At 35.3% G+C, this 22,456-nt stretch overlaps 1 protein-coding gene and 1 long non-coding RNA gene across 2 annotated transcripts; one reads left to right on the top strand and one right to left on the bottom strand.

Moving 5' to 3' along the window:
* Positions 1 to 3,294: 3,294 nt before the first annotated feature.
* On the top strand, positions 3,295 to 13,805 carry LOC109096700 (alpha-2-macroglobulin-like). Its single transcript, XM_042739427.1, has 34 exons — positions 3,295 to 3,454; positions 3,754 to 3,934; positions 4,012 to 4,168; positions 4,798 to 4,850; positions 5,010 to 5,030; positions 5,226 to 5,391; positions 5,477 to 5,561; positions 5,668 to 5,782; positions 5,875 to 5,995; positions 6,115 to 6,224; positions 6,306 to 6,476; positions 6,558 to 6,791; positions 6,895 to 7,107; positions 7,223 to 7,372; positions 7,512 to 7,637; positions 7,837 to 7,930; positions 8,213 to 8,318; positions 9,451 to 9,676; positions 9,747 to 9,873; positions 9,952 to 10,073; positions 10,177 to 10,228; positions 10,309 to 10,392; positions 10,505 to 10,681; positions 10,792 to 10,867; positions 11,042 to 11,198; positions 11,299 to 11,373; positions 11,455 to 11,617; positions 11,705 to 11,895; positions 11,977 to 12,189; positions 12,303 to 12,421; positions 12,518 to 12,599; positions 12,734 to 12,817; positions 12,915 to 13,020; positions 13,118 to 13,805. The coding sequence occupies exons 1-34, from the start codon at positions 3,369 to 3,371 to the stop codon at positions 13,156 to 13,158; spliced, it is 4,284 nt and encodes a 1,427-aa protein (XP_042595361.1). The 5' UTR covers positions 3,295 to 3,368; the 3' UTR covers positions 13,159 to 13,805.
* A 5,358-nt stretch (positions 13,806 to 19,163) lies between these two features.
* Positions 19,164 to 21,220, bottom strand: LOC122139808. Its single transcript, XR_006156554.1, has 3 exons — positions 20,169 to 21,220; positions 19,492 to 19,560; positions 19,164 to 19,375 (listed from the first exon to the last, which is right to left on the bottom strand). It is a non-coding gene; the product is annotated as an uncharacterized LOC122139808 (long non-coding RNA).
* Positions 21,221 to 22,456: the final 1,236 nt, after the last annotated feature.

Here is a 22,456-nt window from a genome sequence, read left to right as displayed (position 1 = left end):
GTCTTCCCCTCTGTTACCCATCTCATGGCGTTTCCCACCCTGGTCTATTAACATGGCCTCCCTCTCTGTGCCTACTGAGGCATTTCATTCTATGGCCTCTTGGCTTTTTCACTTATGGCCCGTCTGGGCATCTCCATCTGTGGCCTAGCTAGGCCTTTTCTCCGCGGCCTTTGTGGCTTTTCTTTAAGGCCTATCGGGGCTGTTCCATCTTCTGTGGCCTGCCGGGACCATTCCTACTGGGGCCTATCGGGGCCTTTTCTTCAATACAACTCCCATCATGGCCCATCTTCTCCTATACCACCTTCCAGAACAACTAGGCCTCTATCACTGTCCGGCCTATCATGGCCTCTATCACTATCCGGCATTCTTAAATGCTTTTATAATCACTTTAATTATGACTAATTAAATCCTATCATTTCTTTTTTGTCCATATGTCCTAGGATCTTGTAAGAAGTACTTTCGTCTGGCGGGTATCTAATTTTCTTCTTTCTTTTGGGGTATGCTCCGTCCTGCTATCGTCTTCGGCAGGAATAGCTGGAATCTGCAACGTCTGATTCAAGTTACAGATGGGGCCTACACCAAAATAATTCTGTCCTTTGTATTGGTTTTGTAAATAAATACTTTTGTGTTTTATCTTCACCTCCTGAGTCTTTCTGGTAGAACTACTTGTTTAACCTCCACATCATCTAGTCACTTGTACAGATCAGAAAAGCTATTTCTCATCTTTCTAAAAAAAAATGTATGCTTTGGATCAGTTATGCACAAGTCATTAAATGGAATTTGGTTCAACTAGTTGTCATAATCTGTCAAGCATATTTTCTACACATTACAATTAGACTTTCTTTGTAAATGCAGGTCTCTACACTTACTTTTCCTTTTTGGAGCACTTGTGTTCCTAGTTTAAAAAAAATGAAGGGGCACAGTCAAAAAATTCAGGAGCACATTCTGATCAATAATCAAATATTCTGATCAAAAATTACCCTTCCGATTACGAGGTGATATTTGACTTCTTAAAGTGATTAACAGGTGCATTTTTTACCTTTGTAATGGGATTTTTTTTTTATTTTAGTCATTTTTAAGTATGTCATCTTCTGTCAAATTAAAAAAAAAAAAAATTATAAGCTTTTTAAAATTTCTAATTTAAACAATAGAATAAGAACAAGTAGAATAAGAAGAATGTTCCCAATCATATAAAATCAGTATTAATAAAAAATGTATTTGTTGGCTAATTCATTCAGGAATGGCTAGATATGGAGACAAAATAGAGGAAGAGATAGAAGAGGCCAAGGAAGTAGGTATATCTATAAAACATAAAACAATGGCCACTATTGTGGGGGCCATGTTGTCAATTGTGGCCTTACAATGGTCAAGACAGGTTCAAATATCGGAGATTAACAGTGTCCTCAACAATTTAAATGTTTCATAGACAGAAGAAGTATGTAATCCACTAATGTGTACTGCCCTGTTATATTGTATACCCACTGTAATGATTTATAATCAAGCTTCAGTTCTAGCAGGTCACATTAGTCAAGCTCGCACCAGCTGACGCTAAGCTGATCCATGTGTACCTAAAGGAATATGACAACTATCACAGCATCCAAATATAAGGCACCATTCAGTATTATGAGCAACATGATCACGTTGCTCAGGAGTAAAAGACAAAGAAAACACAAAATCAAAAACAACCCTGTCTTTGAAAACATCTCAACTATCGACAGCTGTACTGTGTACCAATGAATGGTGACAGAGTGAAGCAGCTAAGGTACTAGTATGTTCAGGTAAAACATCCATGTATGTGCATACAGTGACTACAGAAACATTATTATTATATTGTACAGTAAGTGTGACCTGTACACAGTTGTTATAAAGGCAGAAAAGAACATGCAATATGTATAAACTTGATGTAAATGTATCTTTTTCAAAATGAAAATGCATAAAACTAATTTTGTATCTTTTAGGATATAGTGTATATGGAATTGGATTCAAGTGAACCACCTCACAACCTAATATACATGGATGAGGCTTACTTCAACCTAATCAAAAGAGCTGGAGTTATGTGTGAATTATTGTTAGGACTCTCATTTTGACGGCACCCATTCACTGCAGAAGATCCATTGGTGAGCAAGTGATGTAATGCTAAATTTCTCCAAATCAGTTCCAAATGAAGTAACAAACTCATGTACACCTTGGATGGGCCTGAAGGTGAGTAAATTTTCAATTTATTTTTATTATTATTATTTTTTTTAATTTGGGTTCAGATGCAGCTTCGAAACACTTGATTCACCACAAGCTGGTAATGCCTGTTGGTCAAAAACATGCAAAAAAAACACCTTTTACAAACCATTTGCAAATGTTTTCTTGAAAGTCTAATCTACCAAATGCAATGACACATCGTATCTGTATAATGTGTGTTTTTTTTTTTTTTTTTTTTTTTTTATTTACAGGGGTTTTGTTTATTTTGTTTATTTTATTGGCTAAACAGGCCAATAAGAGATTACTACTACTTTTTTTATTACACAAATGTCCCAACACTAACAATGACTCACTTTGTCATGATATTGCAATGGCAATAGCTTTTTGGTGAACAAAATCCAGATTTTAGGAAGGTTACTATATTTCCAAGTTTGTTTAACTACTGTCAAAAAGCAGGAATGTGATCTTAAATGCAGGTTTGTGATCTTAACATGGCAACCTCCATGAGAGGGCAAGTTCTTTAGGTGTAAAAAGTTTTTACTTGAAAAGTACTTAAAATGCACGTTTGTACTTGTTACTTGATATTGATGTTTTATTTTAAAAATGGTTGAAAAACTGCTCAGATTGATTTCTAATACAAACTGACCAGTAGCTCCTCCTTTACACATATGTGAGTGTGCTGTTTAAACAGGGCCAGCAGGTCAGTGACCATGGTTTTTCACTGATTGCAACATGCATGATGATGAAACAATATTAAAAACTAAATATGAAGGCAAACTCATGTGTTTTTTTTTTTTTTTTTCAAATGTTTCTATTATATTGTTTATATTTCACAGTGTAAACAAATATATATGTTTCATCCTTGGACGATATCTGGCACTAATTACTTGTTTTTGAATTGAATTGATTCAAACTGTGCATGATGTTTGAAGAAGTAGTTAAGCAATGTCTTGAGACCTTTGCACAGTGGCCCAAAGCACTGATTGGGAAGACATGTTAAGTAATGATCTGATATTAGATTACTAGGATTAACAAATAGAACTCCAGAAATTAATTATTAATTTGATGAGGAATGCAAATAATTTCTCAATAGCTTGTTTGGGACAAGTTTCCTTTAAAATAAAGACACGGTCAAAGTTTTGTTTATAGTGTGTTCTGCACGATCAGCGTTCATCATGGCTTTCAATGCGCTGTGTATTTGGAAAGGGCTCCTTTTAGTTTCTTTCCTCTTCCTTTCTGTCCATGGACAAGCCTCAGGGCCGTAAGTAACTTTGAATGATAACTGTTTAGTAATGTCTTTGTAATATCTACATAGAAATATTTAGTTAAACTAAAGCAATCTTTTTTTGTGAAATTTGCACTTGAATAGGATCCTTAAAATGCTGAAAGTTTTCTCAACTATACCATGCAATAATTTCATTTAAAAATAAAAATACTATATTAGCACACATGGGAACTGCTTAAACTGAAGTGCAGAAAGTTCTAGAATATGTATTGGAATACAAAAGTGGTAGAACTGTGGACAAGCAAATCTCTTTATGCTATGATATCTCTCAACAGGTCTTTCATGGTGACGTTTCCTGCAGTAATCGAGTCGGGATCTGAGGCTAAACTGTGTGCAAGTCTTCTCAAGCCCAATGAAAGCCTTGTCATGAACATTTATCTGGTTGATGGTGATCAGAGCACTTTACTCCTGAAGGAGAAAGCTGAGGAAGAGTTTCACCGCTGCTTTAACATTCAGGTTTGCCAGCAAGAAATGTGCATTCACACATCACTGAACACTTTAGTCAAGATTTAAAATAACATATCACCCAACAGACACCTCTGGTAGAAGCAGAATCAGTTCAGACAATGAAGGTGGAACTTCAGGGGAAGAACTTCAAGATGACAGAAGTGAGAAAAGTCTTGTTCAGACGTTACAACCCTTTGACTTTAATCCAGACTGATAAACCCATCTATATTCCAGGACAGACAGGTGAGTAGTTCATTTTTGAGATTTGAAGTTCTGTGTATAGTGAGGTTGTTTAGTTTGTTTCACACTGTTGATGGTGTTTTAAAGGGATGTCATTAGTGAAAGAGCATTAGCACCGTTGGGCACAATAGATACAGCCCACAGCAGCCACACCCCAAGCCACTGGGCTGCTCCATACTACTTTGTTTTATTTGCATCTGATAGTACTAAGTATATAAAGCTAATAAACCAAAACTATCTTAAAAAATATTTTTTTTAATTGTCAAATATATCAGATAAGCTCTTTTTTAAATTTACCCCTAAAATGAACAACTATTCTATATCTAAACTGTTACTCACACATTCATCTATGTAGCCTACATTACATAAGTAACTATAACACTATAAATATATAACTATACACATCTCTAATGCAATTTCTGAAGAATTACTTTAAAATGTGTGGTCTGCTCACATATTCACTTGTACTACATACGAGTTATTTTGGAAATGACATTGTTTTCTATCTATACTATCTAATCTGTCTGGTATTTATGAAGTAAGTAGATTTAATTTAGTCAGTGTTTCTTTAATCAAACTGAATTAATTTTCAAATTAGATTCAAATGTTATAACCTATCACTTATTTCACAGTGAATTTCAGAGTTGTCACCATGGATAGAAATTTTGTACCCTTTGATCAGAAGGTTTGTATCAAGCAAAAGCAATAAATATATATATTTTAAAAATAGTTATTTTCTGTGCACTATACCACTAATGCACCCTGCAATAAATATATTATTTGCAATGGATTAAAAAAATAATAATAATTTGAATTAATTTTTTGTTTGTTTGTATGTTTTTAGTACAGTACAGTCGTGCTGGAGGTAAGTACATGGTACCCATCTTTTACAGCCATTCATGTCATGCACAACAAAAATTTGATTGAATTTGCATTTCACATGTTTGTTGTACTTGCAGTTATTATGTATTCAGTGATTACAGATTATTAATAATGGTCAGGATATGTAGATGATAAAGCTAAGCTATATCGGCACTGTGTGTTCTCTGGGATCAAACAGGACAATCAGAATAACAGGATTGGTCAGTGGAAAAATATTTCCTCAACAAGGTGGATATTGCAGCTTTCTCATGAGCTGAACCCAGAGGCCCGTCAAGGCATTTATAAACTGAAGGCTTATATTGGTGAACGGGCGATCACACATTATTTTGATGTGAAGAAGTATGGTAAGTGACGATATCACAGAATGTTTTTGCATAGTTAAATCTTATTCAGAACTGTTTTAATTGATTCCCTGTAATTAATTTCCAGTTTTACCTAAATTTGAAATGACCATGAAAGCTCCAAAAGAAGTAACTTTTGGTGATAGTGATATGAATATGGAGGTTTGTGGAAAGTAAGTGAAGGGTTCTTCTGTTTTATTGCATAAAAATTCTAAAATATAATTTTATTATGATTTTTTATTATGATATCCTTAATCACTCAAAGCATGTACTTTATAGATACACATTTGGTAAACCAGTGGCTGGTAAAGCAAGAGTGGAAGTATGTCGGGAATATTTGAGACACGTTTCTCAAACAGACTTGATTTCACCATGTTTGGTTGAAACTACTGAGGTGTGTGACTGCATTCTTTAATAATGCATTAAAAAAAAAAACATTCTTTGTATTGGATGTTTTTAATGGATGTGTTTGTGCTCTGTCTGCAGATAAGTGCGACGGGCTGTGCCTCCTTTACTTTGAACACATCAGTCTTTTTTAATTCTAAAAACGAGAGATTTCTAAAAGAACAACTTACTGTAAAAGTGAATGTAACAGAAGAAGGAACAGGTGACAGATCCAAGCAGAACTCGCATCCAAGCAGAACTTCGAAAAAATATATTTATGTTAATATTAATATTAACAGTAATATTAAACAATTACATTAAATTGTTTGTTTGTTTTCTCAGAAAACACCATGGAGAAATCTGAAACTATAACTCTGACATATGAATTTGGTAAAGCTATGTTTACTGAGCTACCCAAAATTTATGAGCATGGGTCAATTATACAGGGGAAAGTATGTCTTATTTCTTTTTACATTAATAGTGAGCTGTATTGAAATATAGTCTGAGTTTTTTTCTTTTTTTCTGTTGAACAGATCAAAATTGTGAATTTAAAGGGAGCACCTCTTCAAAACAAAGAGGTTTATCTTTTGGCGGGTAAAAGGTGGACCTCAAAACTGCTCTTAAATCTCACTACAGACAGTGATGGGCTGGCCAGCTTCTCTCTTAATACATCTAGTCTTCCTGAAAAAGATATTACTCTAATGGTATGATAATGTTTGTGCACCGTGTTTGATCAATTGATGTCTTTGGTAATTGAAAATAACTGGACATTCTTTGTTATTCAGGCAAGTGCATATCCAGAGTTTCATTATCAAAGCTTTAAAAAGCCTTACTTCTCTACAGAAGAAAAAACAATTCAGCTTCTCCGAACAGACACGCCATACACCCCAACATTAAGTGAACTGATTATAGAGAATATTGAGCAACCATTGAAGTGTGATGCTGAGTTTACAGTGACCATCAAGTATTATTTTGTTGGAGAGACTGTTCAAGACTTCAAAACTGACATTGTTTATATGGTGAGTACAACTGCTGCATGTCCATTGGCTATTTACAGTATTACAGTGATGCTTTCCTCTGAGATTTTCAATTTGTGAAATTAGTGTCATCTGTCTGTTTCAGGTCTTGTCCAGAGGAGTGATTGTTCATCATGGATATGAAAAAGTTGAAGTGAAGTCTTCTAATGGAGCAGCAAGTGGCACAGTGTCATTCAAACAGTCTATTGGTGTAGATCTGGCTCCTGCAGTGCAGATTCTGGCTTACTGTGTTCTACCCAGTGAAAATGTTGCTGCTGGTAGCAGAGATTTCATGACTGAGAAGTGTTTCAAAAACAAGGTATACAAAAAGTTCTGAGATCATTTAGATATAACTATCTTTTTTAACACTGCAAAATGGCTCCATTTTTATCATAGCAACACTAAAATGGAACATTCCTATGTTGTTGTCATAGGTTTCTCTGCAGTTTTCTCCGACTACAGCTGTTCCTGGTGAAAAAAACACTCTCCAGCTCTCAGCTCAGCCTGGTTCACTGTGTGGCCTCAGTGCTGTAGATCAGAGCGTCCTGATCCTGAAACCAGGAAAACATCTGGATACTGACAAGGTTTAATTGTATACCTCACATGGTTAAAATGGAAAATCTAACTGTAAAAAGCATTCATTACTAAAGATTGATACTTCCAATGACAAGTTTTTAGAATAGTGTATTTAATCATTGGTCAATGTTTTTAATCTCATCACAGATCTTTAACCTGCTGCCAGTACAGTCAGTATCAGGTTATCCTTATAATGCCGTGGATACACCAGAGTGCCTGGAAGTTAGACCTCGTCGTGATGTGTCACTAGACCATGTTTATGACAGCTTGCGGGTAACCATCAAATTTTATAAACTATTTATAAAATTGTTGACATTACTTATAAAGAGAAGAAAGTAGGATATAATGAAAATAAAGATAAAAATAGTATTTTAGTATTACACCATTCCCAAGAAATATAGATTTTAATTTACTTTGTTTTTCAATTTCCATTCAATTTCATTTCATGTCATTTATAATTGCTGTTTGACAGAACGTGGGATTGAAAATGGCAACAAATTTGCATGTGAGACAACCCCTTTGTCTGACATACTATGGTGTAACTTATAACAGAGGTTTTCACTTAGGTACGTCTACTTGAAATTTGTAATATGATGAATGTTTTGTTGTTACATATAGGCCTAAATTGCAGAAAATGTTTAAGGGATCCTGAAATCATGTCACTGGATTATCACTTTGTACTGCTGTTGTTGAAATAGCAGTTTCTTAGTGTTATGTCTAAAATGGATTCAGATGGATAAACAAACAAAAAATGTTGTACACGAGTAAATGCATAAATAGTGACTGATGGGGGAATTTACTAAGAATCAGTTCATACTTTTTCATATAAAAGTTCTTATAATTTTCAGGGAGGAAGTATTCTGAAAATCGAGTATCTGCTCGAGAATCTGCTCAACTGGAGACAGTTCGTACCTTTTTCCCAGAAACATGGATTTGGCAGCTCACTGAAGTGGGGTATGTAAATGTCATAAAGACCATATATTTAAGGATATACTTAACAGACTTTGTAAGTGGCACATTGCGAGGTAAGATAGAATAAAATAAGACTTTATTTTATACTAGGGCTGTCAAATGATTAATCACGATTAATCACATCCAAAATAAAAGTTTTGTTTACATAATATATGTATGTGTACAGGGTATATTTATTATGTATATATAAATACACACACATAAATTATATATTTAGAAAATATTTACATGTATATACATTTATATATTTATATTCTTATATTTTATATTATATATAAATATATTTTAATATATAAACTTAACATATTCTTCTGTGATTAAATCGCAATTAATTGTTAATAAATATACACATAACAAACACACACATATTATGTAAACAAAAACTTTTATTTTGGATGTGATTAAATCGCAATTAATTTTGAAACAATAACCATTACACATCCACATTATAAAACCAAGGGGAAATTTAGACATTACAGCAGCATAGACAAAAACAACAACAAAAAAACCCAAACAAACAAACAAACAAAAAACACAAAATAGAATGAAGAAGAAAAAAAAAACAACTTAAGCATACTAAAATACATATATAAAAAACACTTAAAACAGTACAATAATGACGACTGAATATACAAAATAAACATCATGAATATTGACATTCACTGAAAAGTACTGTGCTTCTAAATAAAAATAAATAAATACAATTTTCTGAATATGGATAAATAACTAGGTAAAACTGGTCCTATAAGAGTGTCAGAACCAAGCCCCAGTGCTAAGATATTCTGATATAATCTCTGGTAACACTCAGTTATCAGTTTGTTAAGCCTTATCTTGTAATTTTCTGTGATTCCACCACTCCAGGAGACGACAGCAAAGAAAGTTGCTGATGCAACTACATTATCATAACCTTTTTTACATAGTAACCTACATGCACCAAAGCTAATCAATCTCAGTTGAAGGTGGCTTTGGCCCTTCCTGTACAAAACACTAATGTTAAATGACCAATCCAATTTATTGTTTATGTGAACATCCAGACACTTGTACACGTCTACCATCTCAATGTCCAGCCCCTGGAAGTTTACGCTGCATTTTACTATACTGTGCTGCACAACAGGGACTCTGGATCAGCTCAGGTTCCTGTCACGGTTCCTGACACAATCACCTCTTGGCAGACGGAGGCCTTCTGTCTGTCCTCCAAAGGTCTGGGTCTGGCTTCTCCTGCTCAGCTGACAGTTTTCCAGCCCTTCTTCCTGGAGCTCTCTCTGCCTTACTCCATCATCCGTGGGGAGATATTTGAGCTGAAGGCAACTGTCTTCAATTATCTGTCCAAGTGCATTATGGTGAGACTTCAGACTCAGTCTTATCCAATCATATCAAATATGCCACTAATCATGTGTGTTTGATTGACAGGTTAAAGTGACTCCAGCTCCTTCCTCAGACTACACTCTCAAAGCCTCCTCTGATGACCAGTATTCATCCTGTCTGTGTGCTAATGGAAGAAAAACCTTTAAATGGATCCTCACTCCTTCTGTTCTTGGTGAGTTTTCCAGTCTGAATCATTGTTTCTCAGTGTTTGTGTCTGTTGTATCTTCACGTACATGTCTTTGTGTTGTAGGAGTCTTGAATATTACAGTCAGTGCAGAGGCAGAGGCGTCCCAGACTGTGTGTGACAATGAGATTGTGAGCGTGCCAGAGAGAGGACGCATTGACACAGTCACACGAAGTCTGCTTGTACAGGTCAGTGCACGTCAAATGGCTCTTAGATGTCATTTATTCATGATCCTAATGCTGCTTACTGTATGTCAGTATGATGTGTTGATGTTACTGTTTTATGCTGCAGGCTGAAGGAACTGAAAAGACAAAGACCTACAGCTGGTTACTGTGTCCAAAGGGTTTGTACGCAGACAATATTTAGCATCATAGTGTTTCTCTGCTGATCACTGATATGTGTTTCTTTCTTTTTGGTTTACAGGCGACACTCTCTCAGAAGAAGTGGATCTGACTCTTCCTAAAGATGTGATAGAGGGATCAGCCAGATCCTCTGTTTCAGTCATTGGTAACATTTTCATATACAAGCAGAAATTAGTAAATTGGTATGGAAATCAGTACATATACAAGCAGAAATTGGGTTTCTAAAATGTAGTGTTTCATTGGTGTTTGGTTTGTAGGAGACATATTAGGTCGTGCACTGACAAATCTTCACGGATTACTACGTATGCCATACGGCTGTGGAGAACAAAACATGGCAATTCTTTCTCCCAATATTTACATTCTGCAGTATCTGGAAAAAACAGAGCAGCTCACCTCAGTCATCAGAGAGAGAGCCACCGGCTTCCTTAAGAGTGGTGAGAGAAATCAATCATATCAAGAAAATACTGAGAAATTAACTCACAATACATTAGATTTAAGAAAAACTTGATGAACCCAAACATTTATTCACTGTCAAACTCAACAGGATACCAGAGACAGCTGAACTACAGACATTACAGTGGTGCATACAGCACATTTGGACATGGTGATGAGAATACATGGTAAAAACGGTTCACTCTTATTTTCATCAAAACAAATAAGTTAATTTAATAAACCCAGGCATCCTGTATAAAATATTATATAGTTTGTCTTCCATATTTTTTAAAGTGAGTTGATTTTGAGTTATCATTTGAGTTACATTACTGGAACTAATAATTAAATTACCACACCACCAGGTTGACTGCCTTTGTCCTGAGGTCTTTTGGCAAAGCACAGAAATACATATTTATTGATCCACAAATTATTCTGAGTGCAAAGAAATGGTTAATAAGCAGACGGGATTCAGACGGCTGTTTTATCCAACAGGGAACATTGTTCAACAACAGAATGAAGGTGTGCTATTTTTTTTTTCAATGTTTGTTGTGATCAATAGACACCAGATCTGGTAATAAATTTAATATTTGTCTTTATTTCTGTTTCTCCTTCATTCCAGGGTGGAGTGAATGATAATGTTACTATGACTGCCTACATTACTGCATCACTGCTTGAACTGGAAACTCCAGTCACAGTAAGTTCATCTACAGGAAACACAGTATAAACTCATAGAAAAATAACACTCACAGTTGCTGTTTCTCTGTTTTTGTCTCAGGATCTTGTCGTTAGTAAAGGTTTGTCATGTTTAAAGTCCGTCGTTAAGGATGTCAAAAACACTTACACCACTGCTCTGCTCGCCTACACTTTCAGTCTGGCTAAAGACACAGACACTAGACAGCAGCTTTTGAAGAAACTGGAGGATGTTGCCATTTCAGATGGTAAGAGATTTTTTTTTCTGGTGAATTTCTGTTGTCTTTTCATGCTCGTTGAATTACTGGTGTCTCTTTTGTCCATGTGTCCTAAAGGGTCTCATCTCCACTGGTCTCAGTCTGGATCTGTTGACTCTGATTCTCTGGCCGTGGAGATCAGCTCATATGTGCTGCTAGCTGTTCTCACTGCAGATTCACTCAATACAACTGATCTGGGATTTGCTAACAGGATTGTCAGCTGGCTTGTGAAGCAGCAGAATGCCTATGGAGGATTCTCCTCCACACAGGTGACTCAAACTACTCGAATCAAACACATGATTGCTGAATAATGGGTAAAAGTCAAATTACTGAACACATTTATTTCTCAGGACACAGTGGTGGCTCTTCAGGCTCTGTCTTTGTATGCCACCAAAGTGTTCAGCTCTGACGGCTCCAGCACAGTGACTGTACAGTCAGCAGCAGACACTCACCACTTTGATGTCAATCAGGACAACAAGTTACTGTACCAGGAGAAGCAGCTGCAGAACGTTCCAGCCAAATACAGCATTGAAGTGAAGGGCTCAACATGTGTGTCTGTGCAGGTCTGTAGAGGGTTCAGCCTCACAAACTTTCCTCTCTTAGCTTTTGTGGTTGGTTTGCTGTGAGATGGATTATAAAGGTTTTTATTATTTATTTTTTTTTTTTACTCCCTCAGGTGGCTCAGTTCTACAACATTCCCACTCCTACTGAAGCTAAAACATTGAGCATTGATGCTAAGATTGAGGATTGCAAGAAAACCTTTGGGCAATACCTACTGTTAAATTTCACTGTGAAGTAAGAATAGCAACTTTATGCTGTAAAACATGATTATGGTTATGGCTTTGTTTTATTCAACATTAACTCTGATGGTTCATATTTTCCCTTTTCCAGATACAATGGTCCACAGGCAAGATCTAACATGGTCATTGTGGATATTAAACTCTTATCAGGATTCACAGCTGATACATCATTGGTGCGTTTAACTGTAAAATGATTCATTATTAGATTTGATACACACTGTGAATCTAAGATGGAATATATTTTTAGTTCTGGGTCCGTGACAAATAATACATATCTTCTTTTTTTAAAATCACTTTTCCCACACAGCTTGAACCTCAACGCCTTTCAACAACATCGCTTGTGGAGCGGCTCGATTCTAAGGATGATCATGTCATTGTGTATCTGAAAGAGGTGAGAAAAAAAGACACATTCATATGATAATTTCAGTGATTCATTCCCATTTTATCTAAAATCTTAAATTTCCATGATCCTGTTTAACATCCTGCAGGTTCAACAAAATATTCCAGTAAATCTTCAGATACAATTGAAACAGATTCTTCCAGTGAAGAATCTCAAACCAGCTGTGATTAAAGTCTATGATTACTACCAAACAAGTAAGATTTTATGTGCCATTTTCTCTGTTATTATTATGTGATTCAAAAGTATACGTTGCTATTAAAACTAATTTCTCTATATCAACATTTCCCTCAGGTGATCAGTCAGAGACCGAGTACTCGTCCCACTGTGAATGAAGTGTCATGCTTCACTTCTGCAGCTTGGATGAAGAAGCTAATTTCTCACTAAATGTTAAATGTTTCACTGTTTTGTCCAGTGTTGATTATACTTTTTCAGGGCAAAATCATTTTATATTCAATGAAACCAGCAGTTCAAAAGTTATTACTTTCATCAGGCTTCATTTAAATAAATCCCAAACAAACTCAACACACTTTTCATTGTAAAAAATGTCAGGAAAATAAATAGTGTATTTTTCCTTAAAATCGTTGACAAAAAGACCCAGAAATAAAGATTACAAAATATATTGATGATCTTATAGGTATGTGAACATTTCTCACATTTTATTTGCACTTTGTGTGAATAGAAACTATGTACAAAAGGACGAATGGAGTCTGTTGGAGATGAAAAGTTGTAGAAAAGTGTGAGAAGAGGAAAAAGATTATGACAAATTACATTTTCTCACTCAATCAGTTAAAATAATATGAAAGATGACGTTTTGGTAAGGCAGTCACAGATGAGAAATAAGCTTAAGAAGTGAGATTTGTTTAGGGAAGCTTACCTCTGTGTGATCCTATGCGGTTTTTAGAACATTACTACAAGCTACTGTCTCTTGCATGCTTTTACTGCGTGACGTATGCAATTCAAGATAAACGGACAATTTTGACCCAATGAGTATTGTCTCTATTTATACTATATGATCTAGTTATATCACATTATCATACGAGCAGAGTACCATTTTCCCAAATATCAGCACGACTGCGAACATGACATTCATTTTATACAACAGTTGAATAAACAACAAGTTAACATTGTAAGTTACATTTTACACAATATTGTCAATAATTGTTTGCTTTTCCTTTATTTTACCCACATAAATTTCTAAATAAAACCACAGCATAACCGAGTCTCAGTCTGAGTGACACAAAGTGGTGATACGTTACTGAATGAATATGTGTTTTGAACGAATCAGTTTTATTAATGATTCAATGAGCCATTAGACACGTCCTTGCAAACTTCCCTAAGCATTTCCCCTCGGGGGAATCCCTGCTTCCATTTTGAGGTGAACGTGGGAAGTTTATAACGACAGGCCCTCGATCCAGAAGAGTTGCTTGACAAATAGCTGTACTGGGGCACATGCCCCCCATTGCTCATATCACTTTTCTTTCTTGCATGCAATAAGTTTACAACACAATGAACTATACAAACTTGGGTAACCCACTATTTCTACACTGCAACAAGCACAAGGGAAAGTAAATGTATACTTTAATGCTTTATGAACATATTTATTTGTGTCTTTATCATACTTCACATGAACATTCAGCAGCCATAATTACTGCCAACTGTTAATGTTGTCATAAATAAGAGTAAGAAAATTAAGTGTTAGGCTAGGCAAGGATATTGATATAGCACAATTCATAAATAATGGCATTTCAAAGTGTTTTATAAATGGGGGGAAAAAACAAATCAAAATAATTACAATAAAAAAAATGATTCAAAATGTATTAATACTGTTTAGAATAAAAAAGAGGAAACATACAGTGTAATCAGTCATATATAGTACAGTGCTCATTCAGTAAATGCACAGCTACATGCACAGATGTGTTGTGAGTCTGGATTTGAATGTGGCTATACTGCTGGAGCACATCTGATCTTGTTTGGAAGCTGGTTCCAACTATGTGTGTCATAATTGCTAAAAGCAAACTCCCCTTGTTTTTAGTGAACACCTGGTATTTCTAACTGACGTGTTCGTAATGATCTGTTTATATTTGATCTGTTTATCGATTTATATTCAGTAAGCACATCTGCAATGTAAGCCATTGAGTGATTTATAAACAAATAATACTACTGTACTTTATAATCAATCCTAAATGTAACTGGAAGCCAATGTAAAGACCTGAGGACTGGTGTGATATGCTCAGATTTTCTGAATCTAGTCACAATAAATCTTTAGCATATAAAAATAAATCTTCATTTCATAAGACAGTTCTACAGAACACAAAAATGTGTTTATTTTCACTGCAATAGGCTAGTGCAATTCCATAGATTTGACAGAGGTTTTCCTGGGATTTAATGCTTTTTCATCTGATGTCTGGGACCTGACTCTGATGGCTGAAAATGAAGTTTGTTTATCAAGTCTTACCTCCCTCAGACTCATCATCTGTCCTTTCTGTCATTTTTTATACATTTATTTGCTACTTTTCCATTTTTGTACTTTTACTTTCAATAGTTAAGTACATTTAAAGGGATACCACCCCAAAATGAAAATTTTGTCATTAATCTCTTACCCCCATGTCGTTCCAAACCCGTAAAAGCTTTGTTCATCTTCGGAACACAGTTTAAGATATTTTGAATGAAAACCGGGAGGCTTGTGACTGTCCCATAGACTGCCAAGTAAAATACACGGTCAAGGTCCAGAAAAGTATGAAAAGCATCGTCAGAATACTCCATTTGGCATCAGTGGTTCAACCGTAACATGATGAAGCGACGAGAATATTTTTTGTACACAAATTAAACAAAAATAACGACTTTATTCAACAATTTGTCTCCTCTGTGTCTCTCCACATCACCGTAGTGTCATTTTGGAGAATATGAGCTGAACGCAGCTTACGCTCTTCTGTGTCAGCCGTGCCATAAGGATACATTTTCTATGTGTATTTACGCTTTGATATGAAAGAAAAAAGCTACATGAACAAACTGTGTACTGTATGATAACCAAACAAGACTTGATTCAGTCATATTTTATTTCCAGAATGATCAAGACAAAAGGAACAGATAGCTCATGTGACATTGGAGTGTTCTCAGTAAATGCCACTGAAGGTAGCCTAATGTTAATGCCATACGTGCTTACTGTAAGTCATCATCTCAGACTTTCTTATCATAGTCTGGTATATAGTCTCAATTTTAATTGAGAGAACATTTATTTTTATTACGCTACATTACTTCAACTAATATATTTCATAGACTCATTACATGCAAAGTGAGATATTGCAAGCCTTTATTTGTTGTAATTTTGATGATTATGGCTTACAGCTATGAAAACCTTTTCACAATATCCTAATTTTGAATTTGGGGTTTTCATAAGCTGTAAGCCATAAATAATTATCAACATTAAAACAAATAAAGGCTTGAAATATCTCACTTTGCATGTAATGAGTCTATATAATATATTAGTTATACCATCATACCAATATTAATATATTAACTATATTATATATTAGAATTACTGAAATAAATGAACTTTTGCACAATATTCTAATTGTTCGAGTTTCACCTTTAGCTACCAATGAGCTAACAAGCTACCTATGACACTGATTAGTCTACTATTGCTAATTTTAGATATTATAGCCTATTAATTTAAAATTAAACATGTTTCAAAATTACGCTATTATAATGGTGTGTTGTATGCAAACAGCACTGTTAGTGTACAGTTTATTTATATAGCCTTTACCTGAGATTACATACCAAATTGCCATCTGAAAGTGTATGTTCTGCTCTTTCAATGGGTTGTCTCAGTTCATTTTTAGCACTAACAATCGCGGATTCGCGGGGATATTCAAGCAGTTTAGCACTATAAATTTCGTGTTCTAGTTTGTGAAACTTTTTGTAAAAACCTTTCTTTGAAAAGAAGTCAGTAACCAATTGTTTCCACTCATTTTGTTTTCTACAACATGCTAACCGGTTATTAGCATATTTGCATAGAAAAGTATGTTAAGCAGAAAATTATTACTTAATTTAAGTATTTTATCAGCACAGATAGTTGCTGCTTAAACTGAATTGCAGGTAATTCATAAGATGCAGAGTTTTGGACTCAAATAGTGCACACTAAAGTGGCACAACTGCTTATTGGATTTAAACCTTTTTGATTTAGATCTTGCCTTTGATCCTGTTTGGCACTTTTGTAAACCTCCATATACTGGTTAAATATTGGTACTTTTCAACAGATCTTTCACAGTGATGTTTCCTGCAGTGATCGAGTCGGGATCTGAGGCCAAACTGTGTGCAAGTCTTCTCAAGCCCAGTGAAAGCCTTGTCATGAACATTTATCTGGTTGATGGTAATCAGAGCACTTTACTGCTACAGCAGAAAGCTGAGAAAGAGTTTCACCGCTGCTTTAACTTCAAGGTTTGCCATCAGCAGTTTACGAATGTATAATCAAAAAATTTTGTTTCATCATAATGCATCTAGATTTTTGAGATAACATGTTTACAGAGATTGTGAATACATGATATAATTTCTCATCAGGCTCCTCTGGTAGAAGCAGAATCTGTGCAGAGAATGAAGGTAGAACTTCAAGGAGAGTCTTTCGAGATGACTGAAGAGAGAAAAGTCATGTTCAAACGTTGTCATCATTTGACCTTTATCCAGACTAATAAACCTATAAACCTATCTATATTCCAAGACAGACAGGTGAGCTGTGAATGTTTCAAAGGTAACCCTCAAGTAAATAACGCTGGTGTCGTTGACATCTAACACTGCATGAAAAGAGGTGTATCCGTACTAGGAAACTCCTGTATACTCCACTAATTTTCGGAAGTATCTACTAGTTCAACTGAGGGTAAACTTCTAATTCCACCAAGTTAGGAAACTCCCGTAATGATACCAATTCGGATGTATCTTGCTGAAGGGATATCCCCGTGGTATATGCAGCCATTTGTTGCCATGGCAAGTAATCCCCTGAAGAATGTTGTCAGGAGACATTTTCACACCTCAAGAGCCCTTTCACTTCACACCTTGACACACCTCTGCTGTCCTTATTGGTGTTTTTTCTCAACATTGATTGGTTGTTTTAAAAAAACACACCCCAAACCCTGACAACTATTGGGACAGTGACCTGTCAATTTCCTAAAACTAGTATTTGATTGGTCACGGTTTTCATTTAGCCCAACCCAAGCCCTCATAGTATAGTGACTTGATTGGTTTTGGCCAGCTATGTTAATAAACCATAACCACCCCACCCACTATACAACCCAACCCCCTCAAAAATGGAAAACAGAATGGATTCAGAATTTATTTTATTAAAATTAAACCAAAACACTTAAAGCATTAAATATATAAATAAAACTATAGGAACTGTACAGGGGAAAAAGTTCTTTTATAAAATTTTACTAAACACAAGCAATATTATAACAGTTACAAAATATAAAACGAAATATGTACACAAAGCAAAGTACTTTTATAAAATTTTACTAAATAAGCAATATTATAACAGTTACAGAATATAAAACTAAATAAACTACTTTATGTACACACAGCACAAAGTATTTAAAATGTAACCAAACACAGCAAACACAAACAATATTAAAAGAAAATAAGTTGCAGAATATGAAACTAAATAAATCTAACCTAATAAGTATACAAAGAATAAGATAAAATAGAAGAGAATAAGTGAAAATGTGCAGTTTGTGGTGCAGTTATTAAAATTGCAAAACCAGTGCAGTTTAGTTAAAGTTGAAGAAAGGAAGGTCCATCATGTCCATGTCCATTTCCATCAGCCTTAACACGCTGATGATGCAAAATAGTGTAGCGCATGTCTGCCTCCAATCTGCGCTGAAGCTCCTCACAAAGTTCTGACAATTGTGGGTTCCTGTGAGATGGAGACCTCACAATCCACACTGGCCTTCCATCAACAATGGCATCCTCCTCGTCAGACATCAGCTCCACTGTTGCAGTCTGCCAAAGCTCTCTCTCTGCATCGGTTTGAACAACCTTGGACCTGGAATCCAGCAACTGCAAAACACACAATGTGTTAACCACTAAAAACACCCAGAAATGTATCAAACTTAAAGGAATAGTTCACTCAAAAATGAAAATTCTGTCAATGTACTCACTCTCATGTTGTTACAAACCTGTAAATGTCTTTGGTTCTGATAACCACAAAAGATGGAATGTTTATAATCCGACCAATCATGAGCCCCATTGACTTTAAAGTAGAAAAAAAATACTATGGAAGTGATTGGAGCTCATGATCAGTTTGATTTCAAACTTTCTCCGAAGTGTTTCAAAGTATGTCTTGCAACACGCTGAATAAAAGAAAATTCAGATAAGTGACAGAAACTACACTATTGAAATCATAAGATGGACAAAATATAAGAGACTAAAATTATGGACATTAAAATTGTTAAACAAACATTTTAAAATTACCTTGTATACACTCAGGGTCTGCATCTGCAAAAGTTGTTTTTCAATTCCTCTAGCAGATAAGTCATGACTGCTTGGTTACGAGGCGAACTTATTCTGTGTGGAAAGAGAGAAGTGTGTCATTAAATACATTTAAAAGGAATATGTAAAACCCCATAAACAGCATGGCCCACAAAGGCCAAATAAACATAGCAGAAAAACAGCAGTCTTACCCAGTTTGCGGATCATATTTATGTGGGTTGTTTTCCGAATTGTGAAAGCGCCTTACTTCCTGTTACTTCCTGTAACATTGAATGAAAAAACGCTTTAATACATGCACACATAACGTTACATTGGCTGGAAACAAAAGTTTTCAAACGACGTTGTGTAACTTACAGACGTGACATACTGTTAAAAGGCCGGACAACTACAACAACGAAAGGGTCAAAAATAATTGACCCTCATACGTCATCAAGGTTTAATATTTCGGGTTCAATTTCAGAAAAGCAACCGTTACATTTCAAGGTAAGAATGAAACTACAATGATTGTATGTCTTAAAAAAAATAAATCCTAATTTTCTAATGTATTTTAATTGAAATGTGAGAACCTCGATGACGTATGCGGTCGACCAACGCGACTTCCGGAGAACGCACCTGAAACATGTTCGGGCGTGTCCGGCGGGACTGGCACGAATGGCCACCCTAAGTGTCATAGGTTCATCTCTAACGTTTATAACAAAACCAAACCGTTTGAAAATCGGTAGAAAATGGAGCAAGTTATGGTTATTTAAAAGTGCATGCACCATTAAAACACAATACTACGAGTGAGCGAGCGAGCTCCCCGTGGTAAGATGGCCGCAAAATGCGGTGTTTACTACTATATTGTCCGCTAAAATAAAACTCAACTTACCCCAATGCCCACGTTGTGCGCCCTCTTTATCCTTTTATGTAATGGCTCTTCCCGCGGTCTTTGTTCCTCTTGCGGTCTTTGCTCGTCAAACTTTCGCTCAAGAACACAAAGACGATGGATAGCCTCTTCGAGAAGAACAGTGTTTGCAGCTTGCTTCTCCATCAAACCCTCAAGCTGACGAGACAAAGCGTTCTGACCGGAGATCAGCTGTTTCATTAAACCATTTATGCTCAGTGGGCTTGTTGCTGGTTGCAAAGCCCTATTACTCACGGGAGTAGTAAAACTCAGGTTTCTTTTACACGCCATCACAAACAATAGTCAGTTTCACCAAGTCGCAATTCGCAAAAAATGACTTCCGTACAAAATGCCGACAATTTAAATTGTGTTCGCGCGAATGATACTGTAATGTCATTGGTTGCATTCCCTTACGTCACCGACATAATGGCCGGAACAGACTGATACTGCTGCAGCATTTCTCCCTGTGGAGCGTATTGCAGGCAGATGTGTACTTAGTACATCAACCGTGCAGTTAAGTCACACTAAAGAGAAGGTCTCGGTTGTAATTCCACTATGCACTGTGGTAGAGATTTAGAAATTTGTTTTGTCATTGTTAATGACTATTTTCATTTTTGTCATTATCTGTAAATGTCAACCTTTACAATAAACCTTTTTCTTGATATACTAAAACAATGTTTGTTGTATTCCTCTTGACTAATGTAACCCATGAAGAGTCAGACATATAAAGTAATTTTTACACATTAAAAAGGTAATCATGTCTATTGACTTTGTTTATTTGAGAACATTTTTGCAACAGTCAAAATAACAAATTAAATTATATTACTAACAAGCGTGTTTAGGGGATAAGGTGTGTTTCGGAAAGTCGCTTGGCTGTGTCGCTTGATATGATATACCATAAGTTATTTTGATATAGCAATTAAACTTACATAAAATTTATAATATGTGTCCCTGGACCACATAACCAGTCATACGGGTACAATTTTTTTTTTTTTTTTTTTTTGAGTTTTACTTTATAAATATTTGGCAGAGATACAACAATAAAAAACAAAAACATTTTGAGAAAATCCCCAGTTGTCCAAATGAAGTCCTTAGCAACAAATATTAGGCTACTAATGATAAATATATTTTTGATAAATGTAGTGATCTTCACACAAACACCAATAAATATATTTACATTACTATTATTTTTATGGAACTTTTTTAATATCCTAATATTTTTTAACAACAGAAAAATCAATTATTTTGATCCATTTAATGTATTGTTGGCTATTGCTAATGCTACAAATATAACCTACATGTGCTACTTATGAGTTTACTTATGTTTTTGTAGCCCAGGGTCAAATGTGACACGGATATATTATAAAAGACCAACTTTGGCCTGCGTGCCCTAGTTTCGGCACCTCTGGACTAGAAGTACAGTAGCTGACAGGTATCTGCAGATATTTTTACCCGAGTTTGTCAGTCTGTATCACCCAACATGTTTTGCATTCACATGTGAAAGACTTTTACATTATGGACCTGTCTATTGATTTTCTTTGTTTCTATTTTAAAAGATTTAATGAAATGTTAGGGTAGAATCATAATAACAATAGAAACAGTGAACTTCAAATCATGAGACATCAGCAAAAACAAGCAGCTTTAAATTTCACTGACTTATGAATATGGTACTGAATTTATCAACATCCTAGCTAGCAAAATGTGTTACATGATGTTTTTGAAACAAAATGTCTCATTTGAACTGCTTCTTTTATACAATGAATGCAGCATTGAGAGATACGTGCACAACATACTGACATAGGGCAGTTGGAGACATGTTTTTCAAAGTGTTGGAAATATATATTCTGAAATAACATTTGTTGCATTCCTCTAGACTACATTAAACATGAAAAGTCAGAGACATAATTTTCACATATTAAAATGGTAATTGTGTCCATTGAATTTCAGTTAATTTGAATGATGCTAAGTTTCTTAAATAGACTAATTAAATTATATTAATAATAAACGTATTTAGCAAACAGTGTTTATGTTCCACAATACTGTATGTGCTGTCTTTACGAGACATTGTTACCCCCCCCCCCCCCCAGCTCTGAATCAGAGAAGGCACCTCTACCTGGGGATAATTAACATATAAAAAGCCCTACACACCTCACACCCACCCCTCCTCACAACCAGCTGTAAGGATTCCTGGAAACTTCCACCAGTTCCTATATACATCCACATACGTAAGGTTTCTGGATGTTTCATGAGTTTACTTCTGTGTATTACCTTTC

This window comes from Cyprinus carpio, chromosome B15 (assembly GCF_018340385.1).
Source record: "Cyprinus carpio isolate SPL01 chromosome B15, ASM1834038v1, whole genome shotgun sequence".
In the NCBI taxonomy this organism is placed as follows: domain Eukaryota; kingdom Metazoa; phylum Chordata; class Actinopteri; order Cypriniformes; family Cyprinidae; genus Cyprinus; species Cyprinus carpio.
This window is presented reverse-complemented; position numbering and strand designations above follow the sequence as displayed.

Bases quoted from the DNA above. Each gene is read 5' to 3' on its own strand.
- LOC109096700 (XM_042739427.1), top strand. From the start codon at position 3,369: ATGGCTTTCAATGCGCTGTGTATTTGGAAAGGGCTCCTTTTAGTTTCT. The intron at 4,169-4,797 runs GTGAGTAGTTCA...CTTATTTCACAG, and splicing joins CTATATTCCAGGACAGACAG to TGAATTTCAGAGTTGTCACC. The intron at 11,374-11,454 runs GTAAGTTCATCT...TTTTTGTCTCAG, and splicing joins AACTGGAAACTCCAGTCACA to GATCTTGTCGTTAGTAAAGG.